General features: G+C 36.7%; 2 protein-coding genes across 2 annotated transcripts in view; one reads left to right on the plus strand and one right to left on the minus strand.

Annotated features, from left to right (window-relative positions):
- Positions 1-4,861, plus strand: part of LOC110093296 — a 22,564-nt gene extending 17,703 nt beyond the window's left edge. Inside the window, exon 3 of the mRNA XM_020818133.2 lies at positions 4,522-4,861. Coding sequence (XP_020673792.1) covers positions 4,522-4,739 — 218 coding nt within the window. The 3' untranslated portion in view covers positions 4,740-4,861. The remainder of the gene's footprint in view (positions 1-4,521) is intronic.
- On the minus strand, positions 3,721-10,464 carry LOC114580034 (carboxylesterase YbfK-like). The gene is made up of 3 exons (XM_028696466.1): positions 10,343-10,464; positions 9,294-9,361; positions 3,721-4,098 (listed from the first exon to the last, which is right to left on the minus strand). The coding sequence occupies exons 1-3, from the start codon at positions 10,448-10,450 to the stop codon at positions 3,978-3,980; spliced, it is 297 nt and encodes a 98-aa protein (XP_028552299.1). The 5' UTR covers positions 10,451-10,464; the 3' UTR covers positions 3,721-3,977.
- Positions 10,465-10,482: the final 18 nt, after the last annotated feature.

Below are 10,482 nucleotides of genomic sequence, written 5' to 3' on the forward strand. Positions count from 1 at the left end.
AATTTTAGCCAAGATCTTTTGATTCCTGCAAGTACTTCCAATCATAAACCAGTGACAATATACTTTCTTTTTATATCACTATTGATATAAAAAAAAATTGAAATATTTTGTCTACTTATTTTTCTATACTAGAAATACTAACATTATTATCATAAGACTGAATTTAGATCACAAATATCCCAAACATTAACAAGGTGTTCATTAAGAGCTAATACATGTGTTTGGTTTGGATCAATGATCATTATGTAAATTGAGGTGTAGATCAACTCTTTTGGGCTCGACACTCAAGGAAGGTTATGATACCATGACATGATTTAAAGTTATTTCAATATTGTGTACAAACTAGATTAGAAATAGGCAAAGTTTCAACAAAGACATTTGAAGGAATGATAGATTTTCGGAATTATGGGTGAGCCTTGATGAAGTTGTTACTTAAAATTTTGCAAATGAAAAATATGAAGGAATGGCTATAAATTCTACTTTATGTCAATAGCCATGTGTAGTGAAACAAATCTAAATATCCTCCATAGGGATAGTAAACATCTATTTGTACAAGGACCTGCATCACTAATGGCCCGGGAGATTAGCACTATCAGTATATTAGTGCACATCGCTGTAGTTGAATGTAATAGAAATTAAGGATGCTGATTGAATGAATGCTTGGTAGCCATAGCGTGACCTTTGATTGATCTTACTAGTAGTATTCTTTTAGATTTCGTTTGTGACAGCTATCTCATTGCTTTAGAAAACAATAAGAACATTATCTCAAACGAATCCTTAGGCTTCGTTTGGGACGGCTTTTTTATTGCTTCATAAAGTAGATTTTTAGTACATAATTTTTAATTTTTATATTAAAAAGTTGTTTTAAGATGCAGCAAAAAAGACATCATAATCAAAGCCTTGATTAGAGTTATTTGATGAGAAGTGATTTTGGGGTGAGAAATTGTCATGCAGGACTTAAAATCTCCTATCTTTTACTCTCGCTTGATCTCTAGGAAACGGGCATGACATTACCATTTGACATATTTTATATTGGACCTGGCTTTAATCATTTTTGTTTACTTTGGATGGAGATGAAAATGAATATGATTCATGCAAACTAGATTCATAAAGCGAACCCAAAATTGATAGGAGAAAAAATCCTGATAATAGTGATGGTGATTTTGATGTTTTGGTATCCTAGTCGTAAATTTGGAAATATTAGGGGAGAATATTTCGATAAAATTTAAATTTTTTAGATTTATTTTGAGATATGCTAATTATTTGCGTATTAATTTTTCTAATTAAAACTTTAAATCAAAATTTTTCTAACTCTAGTTTTCTCCCTTTATATCATGAATTTTCATCTGTCTTTTTTTTTTTTAAACAATTTTTTCCAAGCAGAGAAAGGATTACAACACCGACCCAAAAACAGTAGACACCAAAATACATCAAAAGACGGGAAAATAAAGCAACCTAGATAAACCAGACAAAAAATGATGCAATAAATGATTCAACAGTCAACAACGGACTCAGGGTGCCAGCCCCCTGCAATCAACCAACGGTCAGGCACGGACCATTCATTGATAACAGCAACTCATCAACAACCCACACAAACAACCACCAAGCACAAGGGCACACCACCAAGGTTGCCAACAAGCCCAGGCCAAAAGGGAGAAAAGCAGGGGGGCGCCTCATCATCGGCCAAAAAGTTAATAAAGCCCACGCCAACAAAAGCGAGAAGAAAACTTAAAAGCCTATTTCTTCTTAAGATTTACTATTCCGTCTTTTACCTCCACCACTGGAACTATACTTAACATCATAATCACAGTCATCAAAATCATCATCCTCCCCCAAAGAAGAAGAGGAAAGGTTCTCATTCAACTCTAGCCAATCTGATTGAAGTAGAACAGAGTTATTCAAAGGGCGGGACATATGAGCTTTCAAATCTGCATTAGATGTAACGGAAATAGTAATATCAACATTCCCCTTCGAGACATTCACAAAAGGAGACACATTCAACTCAGCATTAATAGGTAAATCATAAGTCAAATAAACAACCAAACTTTCAACCTCCCATGCTACAAGCTCCAAAGGAATGGTGCCATCAGAAACAACTGATGCCTAGGAAGGAAAACCATGGAGATCCTCACCAAAGATAAAACCAACCCCAAAAGCCACCTCATCCGACAAATCACCTGAATCAGCTACAACAACCTCACATGAGTGGCTAGCTATAAGATTTAGACCACAATAATTTTCACTCAAATTTTCATTTACTCCATTACAACAAACATTCTTAGGAGGATCCGAAAAAGCAACAAAAGGAACATGCTCCTTCACCACAAGAACAAAGTCACTAAAGGCTATATCAGAGTCCAATGTCACAACATTAACCCCCAAACAATCAGCAACACTCCCAACAACAACACCAATAGGACTCAAAGCATTAGCAGCATCAGCATTTTCCATCCTACAGGTATTAGGGGCTGAAGAAGCCCCCACCCGAACACACACATTCAAAGACGCACGTACGGGAGTCAGCTCTGAACGATAGGGGCAGAAACAGCAGAGGTAGGGGGAAGGAAATTAGTAGGAATAGAGGGATCAATTAGATCCAATGAAGGAGGGTTCACAACGGGAACAAGTTTAGAAACCATAGGAGGCTGAACAGAAGCAACATCTTGCCTTAAATGAGGAAACAACTTAAAACATTCAGACTTCTTATGCCCCACAGATTTGCAATGAGGGCAGTAACTAGGAAAACATTATAAAAAAACTTTCTGAATGTAGCCTAATTTCTCAGGCCAAGCCAAACTGAATCAGGATAAGTTTTAGAAATGTCCATTTCCACAAGGATATGAGCAACGGATGACCTCGAGCCCACAGGAGTTGTATTGTCGGTATGAAGAGGATGACCAAATAAAGACCCCAGACCAAAAAGTATGCGAGGAGAAAAAAGATGAGGGCGAAGCTTCGGAAAGGAAATCCAGACATAGAAGACCAGGGACTCCTCCAATAGGTCAAGGAATGGCGTCCATTTAATCACTTTTATAAAGCAATCAAAAACGAAATATGATCTATGCAAAAACCCTACCGTAGTCGAGATCATTACAAAGCTTGATCAAGACATTGCTCTAATCCAAAAGAGTAACAAAAAATTCACCCGATAATTTGAGGTTGAAAAAAAATCTCCTAATCGAGTCTAACACCAAATGCCGCAATGGAAATTTCCCCACTAAAGCGAAATCAGAAGGCTTAGCGAGGAAGAACTTCATACTCTGAAATCCATAAAGCCGGCAAACCTCAAATCGTAGTGACTTGCATATCCGGAAACGTCTTAGACGCATCAGAGTCAAACAAAACCTCCTTGAAAGATTTGGAGCGATTCTTACTATCCAGAAAGCTAGGGTCTAAACGCTTAACATAATTCGCCATAGCACCAGAGAAAGAAAAAAGCAAACAAAAATAACCAGGCTAAAAAATGGACGGAAAAGAGTCAAAAAAACTCCCCTCAGCGCGAAGGCGCCGGAGCAGAACTACCTCCAGCGACGGCTAGGGCAAAAGCCCTAGCAGGACGAAACGAAGGAACCCACCAGTGAAAAACATTACTGGTAATTTGATTTTCATCTGTTCTTCAGCGAAAGATCTTTTAATTTTAGGTTTTATTTATGATAGTTTTTTGCTGCTTTTAAGATATTTTTTGTGCTATAAAGTTGCTATAGAAAACAGTGGCAACAGTAAAAGAACCATCCACGAAACCTTAGGGATTTGACTTTCTTTCACACATGATACTACTCTACTGTCTTAGGTCTTCAGTATAGGACAAAAGTATTAAAAATGCAAAATAAAATAATAAATCCAAATGAAAAGCCTTGTTATATGCCTTATTACAATTGAATATATATATATAGAAATGGCTGATAGTGCAAACTATTGAGTAGTGCACTCTTTATATATCGCCCAATCTCCAAAGAGGCAAAGATCAACATATATTATCATTCAGTGTTGCCTAACAAGAAGCTAAGAAGGACTTTATTGAACTGATTTGGATCTTCCAGCTGAGGCACATGGCCTGTATTCTTCAGGACTTCCAATTTTGCATTCTCTCCCAGTTTCCTGCAAGCTTGCTTTGTTATTTGCTAGTTTGATTGTACATTCTAATACATAAAATTTACAAAATTGTAGAGTAGAGAGAGACAAAATTAGTGTAATTCATCTCATTTTTCATGTCAATATGCTACTTTTTGAATGGACAAATCTTTTTGATGAAGATAAATAATATATGATAGAAATTGTAGATACGAAAAATATCACCTTCTTGAAAGTCTCGTATTTGTTTGATGGTGTCTTAGGGCATCTCCGAACGAACAATTTTTTTTTTTTCACTCTAAAATGCAGTAGCTCATCTCCAACCGAATTGATTGTTTTCCATCATAGGGGAAAAAAAACTCATCTCCAACCGAGTTTTATTTCATAACACAAACAAAGAATATTCCTGATATATTCTTTCTCCAACTGAAAAATTGGTGATTGTGACAGTGCGATGCCAATCGCATTGTTCACATCGTGAGAATGGCATAGATTTTGACGTTTGGATGGAGCAGCTTCGAACGGTAAACGACACAGATTTTGACGTTCGGATGGAGCAGCTCCGAAACGGTAAACGATGGTTTAGCGTTAGGCTGAAGATAGCCTTAAAAAATTGTAATAGAACCAAAGAACAATTTGATGAGGTGTTTGACATTTTGAAAGCTTGATGGTATTATTGTACAAACCAAATTTTTTGTTGAGGATGAATATGTCTCTGCCTTATAAATTTGTTTTGTAATAAGTGCAACACAGATATTAGGGATTTACATATACGTCTGAGAATAATCTTAATATTTACCTATATAAAATCATATTGTTTAAACCATATTAAAAGATAATTTAAAAATATTTTATATTTTAAATAAATTAATGTTAGTGATTGTATTATGTGTTTTAAAAGTCAGCGTGTTATTTAAGCAAATATAAAATTATAAGGATTAGTTTATGTGTGTGTGTGATATATATATATATATATATATATGTTTGAACCATCGCCCGACGCCGTTGCTCCGCCATACCACCACTTGAGGCCCCCACCTCCGTCGGACCACCGCCTGACGCCATTGCTCCGCCGGACCACCACTTGAGGCCGTCACCTCCGCTGGACCAACGCCTGACACCGTTACTCTGTCGGACCACCACTTGAGGCCCTCACATCCGCCGGACCACCGCCTGACTTCGTTGCTCCGTCGGACCATCACTTGAGGCCCGGACTTCTGCCGGGCCACCACTTAACGTCGAGAGTTCTCTTGAAGTACCGACCTTTTACTACGGTCTTTCTGACCCCGGTCTCCTGCCGACTACGATCCTTCTGACCTCCGTCGCCTATTATGGTCATTCCGACCTCCATCACTAGACAATGGTCTTTCTGACCTCGATTTTCTGTCGACTACGATCCTTCTGACCTCTGTCGCCTACTATGATCATTTCGACCTCCATCAACATACAACGGTCTTTCTGATTCCGGTCTCCTGCCAACTACAGTCTTTCGGACCTCTGTCTCCTGCCGACTACGGTCCTTCCGACCTTCATCACCAGATAATGATCTTTCTGACCTCTATCATATCGACTATGATCGTGCCGACCAAACAAACACATCTATGTTGATTATTACTCCCACCATGTAATGCACTTTATATGATGTACATTGGTGACATCAAGCCAATGCCTTCTCCTACGAAAGGACCTCATTTGTAATCGACTACAAATACTAGTGGATTCATTCAAATTGGGCTAGACCCCGTGGTTTTTTCTCTTTTCAGGGGTTTCCACGTAAAAACTGCATTGTCTCTTATGAACGCTATATCCTCTCTCTTATCTGATTGTGTGTTGGATCTTTGTACAACGTTAAGATATTAAACTATATATTTCTCTACCGCCGTGAATACTCCATAACGCAACAACTCTATATTAAAAAGAGAAGAAATTTTTTAAAATTTTTAAATATGTTTATACTTGAATCCTTCCTTCAATTATCTTTTATATTAATATTTGAAATGAGCTATCTTACAAGCTAATGAGTCCAATTAAAATTTGTCAACATGATTCCAAATGGAGCTTTGCTCCTAAAATATTTATTAAGTTAAATGCAGGCTGGCTGAAAAGTTAGACTCTTCGGTTGGGATAGTATTTTTTTAAGTAGTTTTTTTAACAAAAAATTTAAGTTTACAATTTTTTTGTGTTAGAATGTTCTTTAAAAAATAGTAAAAAATTGTTCACATAAAGTCTTAATTTGATTCAAGCTTCCTTTTGGGATATTTTCTAAATTAATATTTTCATAAAAAAAAGTTTTTAAATTAAAATTCTTTTACTAAAAAATTGATTTAGAAAGCAACGAGAAAACCGGCCTAATGAAATGAAATCCCGGTCATCTCTATAGATGTGGCCAACGTGGTTAGAGCTTTTAATGGACCGTCTCGTTTGGCCCCGACTTCCCTTGCACCACATCCTTTCGGCCTTCAGAGACATGAGATTGCTCACGCACATCGTGGACCCAGCAGGCAATGCAACCTGTAGATCGTGATTGCGACCTCCATGCTCTACCATCCCACTGGAGCCCATACTTCACCGGCAATGCCATTTTTGTGGCCGGAGAAATTATTTTATGAGGTCATCGGATGGCCCGGAGGCGAATCCCCGGAGGCGAATCAGGATGCGCCACGTCATCCGGCACACAGCCGTACACAACACCGATAGACATTTAAAAAGTGACATGGCGCGCCCTAATCCGCCTCTAGACGGCATCCGGTGACCGCAAAGAATAGTTTCACTTGTGGCCGTGACCTCAAGTGAAACTCGATCTCGCCTCAATGTCCAAACGTTCGACCCGCCCTACGTCGTCCTCGCCTAAGACACTCTGGATGCTCTCGACCTTGCATAGAACTCCTGTGCCTAAGATGCACAATCATTGATGATCTCCATCCACGTCGTATTCACCAGAGAGTAAGGATTTTGGCCTTTAGGGTATGGGGTCTATTTAGGGAAAAGTTATTTCAATTGTGTGGAGACAGATTTTTTTTCGCTCTTGTACACAAGAAGGGTACAAAGGATGTGTATAAGAGAAAGAAATGTACATATCTTTACGTGATTAGAGTTTAGACAAAAAGTTACGCTTGGACTCTGCGAGTAATAATCTCTACTGTTTAGGACGGCTGTAGCTCTTTTTAGAGATTCATTTGGGATTGTTGCAATTTTTTTATAATAATAATTATAAAATTAATAAAAAGAAAGTAATTGCTTTGAAGCTACAGTAAAGATTAGCTTTTTAGCACAAAAATTCATTGAAAGTGACTGGAAAACAATATTGAAGCAGAACTGTTGCGTGCTGGAATATTTGCACCATTAGAGAACTATAAGTTTAGCGTCCTAATTTTGTATGAAGATCCAGCATACAAACAAATAAGAATCTGCTAGTATTTGTTGGTTGATTACAAATAATACCTATCCTCTGAGGATGGTGCTGGCTCAATGTAAAAAATGCACATTGTATAAAGCTCATTATATGATAATTGTTCATAAAAGAGTGTTGACATGTCTTTTTGGTCAGTAGGATCATAATTGGAAGGCAACAATCGGAGAAACCTTAGTCGACGAGCGATGGTAGTTGGAGGAATTATAGTCGATGGGTTGGAGAGAATATAGTTGGCCGACAATGGCAATCGGAGGGATCATAGTTGGTAGGAGAGGGTGGTCAGAGGAATCGTAGTCGGTGCGTGACTATGGTCATAGGGATCATAGTTGGCTGGAGATGTTGGTTGGAGTGGCTCATAGTTGGCGGGTGGCTGTGGTCGAAGGGACCATAGTTAACAGATGATAATGGTTAGATGGTCTGTAGTCAGTAGACAAAGATGGTCAGAATGATTGTAGTTGGGCGACGGTAATCGGAAGGATCGCAGTTGGGCAATAATGGTCGCAATGACCATAGTCGGATAGTCTGGCGATGGTGGTTGGAAAAGCAGTAGTCGTCGGCGACAATGATCAAAAGGACCTTAGTCGGTGGGCATTTCTTAAGTTCATATGGAGGTTCGAAGGTCATTGTTGGATAGAGGTTCATCAGTAGGGGCCTAGTGGCGTATATTCAGCAGCGGTGGTGCCGAAATGGAGCTCCATGAGTCTTCAAGCTTGAGAGCTCTTCCCTTATTCATTCCCTTTCTTCCCCCTTTTATATGAAAAATGGGGGGTATATTTATATTTTTTTGGGAGTGTCATAGCTAATAAATATGGAGAAGATTAAAAGCATGTCGGGATTATTTCAATGGACGGCCGATATCAACTCCCTTGATCATGGACCACTTATAAAAAATTTGAGTGTCTAAATGATGTATGGATTTGGCGATCTTGGGCTCGTTGGATTCGCCTCGTCGAGCCACTCGATTCGACTATAAACATGTCACATTTTGATACCATTTGGTCATCCATTTCATGTTTTGAAGCTTCCAAATAACCTTCGGGCCTCGATTTGGATCCATTTGGGTGGGTTCATATTGGACCGATTTTGGTGTCGTTGAGTTCGTCTCTTTGAGAGATTTAGTTTGACTATAAGTTTGCTGAAATTGAAGTTTAAACGGTCACGAATTTAATTTTGAAAGTTTATGATTCATATTTATATTGAGATTCATTCATAATCAAGTTAATTGTTTGATGACATATCAAGAACTATGATCGCAGTTTGAAAAACAAAACATTAAAAAAAAAAATTATCTCAAAGAGACCCTATGTCTATGCCCTAGACATAAATTTACTTGATTTATTTTACATTCAACTAAATAATCTCATAAAATAAAAATGTATGTTGAAATACATCAAGGTCTTAAATGTTTGGAACCAAAGCCTTTTAATGATTTCAATCATTTTCTTATTTTTAGTACAATATATTATTAATGCTCAACTGCCCATCATTCAAAAATTAAAAGAATAATGAATAAGAGAAATATGGTTGCCGTCACCATCAGAGAAACGTCGGCAACGGAATTTTTAATAATAAATGGAAAAATATATATATAGTTCATTCAAAAGAAAACAAATCAGCTGGAACAAAAAAATAATAATAATAAGATTATATCCAAATAAGATTTTTAATAATTTTTATTATACTTATTTTAAAATAAATTTAACCATTTAGAAAAAGAAAATTTAACATAAATATTTTTCTCTCACAGCAAATCAATGATAATAAGATTAATTAGAAACAAATTAGACATAAAATTCATCAATTAACTTACTTCTTAAGCTCATATGCCTTTTTCAATGGAAATAATCTTTCCTGTTCGCCCCAAATAATCAATACATCCTGCAAAAAAAAATCATAATTAATAAAACATAACAAGAGAAATGTAGAAGAAGGAGCTGAATTATGACTAATATTATGTTTCTCCCCAAAATAATCTATGCATAATGATAATAATTATTATTTTTAATTAGGAGATTGACTTCCATAGCACTCAAAACATTAAGATTTATACATTTAACGTCTAAATTTCATTATTTACATATCTTTAGCACTCATGTTACGTTCGTTCGCTTGATTGTTGCTAGGTTTGTCGATGTGTTCTTCTAACGAGCTCATTTGTGACTTTCTTATCTTCGTCATCGCAAGCGTGTTGGACTTGTTGGAGGGCTTCTCCACAGGTGCATTTGCTTGCGAGTTCCATGAGCAAAAGAGGGGAGAACACACTGATGTCATGAAGATGAGAGATTATTATGTGTGGCGACCGAACACGGAACGTCAATGCATTGGGTGATGTGGCACGTTCGGATTGACCTCCAGACTCATCCGGACATCGCACGTAATAATTTTTCCATGAAGAGGGGAGATTGTTGGAGCATTCACATGTTTGCAGGTTGAAGAACACGCGTGAATGTCAATAGGTTGACCGGACTCGTAGGCGTGATGACGAGGCTAGACATTTTAGTGAGTTGTGTTATTTTTGATATTATTTTGATATTTTGGATGCTATATGTGTATAGAAAATAAAAAAAAAAAATAGATATTAATTATATAGACCTTGATATTTTGAATGTCATGTATATAAATCCCGGATTTGTTTTTATGCCTAAAAATGAAGTGGTCCAACAAAACAATAATGTTTTTTTTTTTTCTTTTTTAGATTTGGTTTGGGATAACTTTTTTTTTTATACATTTTATAACAGATTTTAGTAAAAAATTATTAATTTTAAAAAATATTATATAAAAAATTGCTGTAAAAAATAATTAAAAATCGCCATTATGTAAATCATTAATCCTGATTTATTATTTTTTTTATTTGACTACCTGAGGAAGAGCAGTAAGCTGGAACAGATCTTTGTTTCCCAGTGTAATTGCCTTGAAAAGCTCTTTCTTTTCTTCCAACTTCTCCTTGAAAATGTTCTGCAGAGCCATTACAATTACAAGAGTTTTTTTTTTTTTTTTTT

The sequence above is a fragment of the Dendrobium catenatum genome, unplaced genomic scaffold (assembly GCF_001605985.2).
Source record: "Dendrobium catenatum unplaced genomic scaffold, ASM160598v2 fragScaff_scaffold_743, whole genome shotgun sequence".
NCBI classification, from domain to species: Eukaryota; Viridiplantae; Streptophyta; class Magnoliopsida; order Asparagales; family Orchidaceae; genus Dendrobium; species Dendrobium catenatum.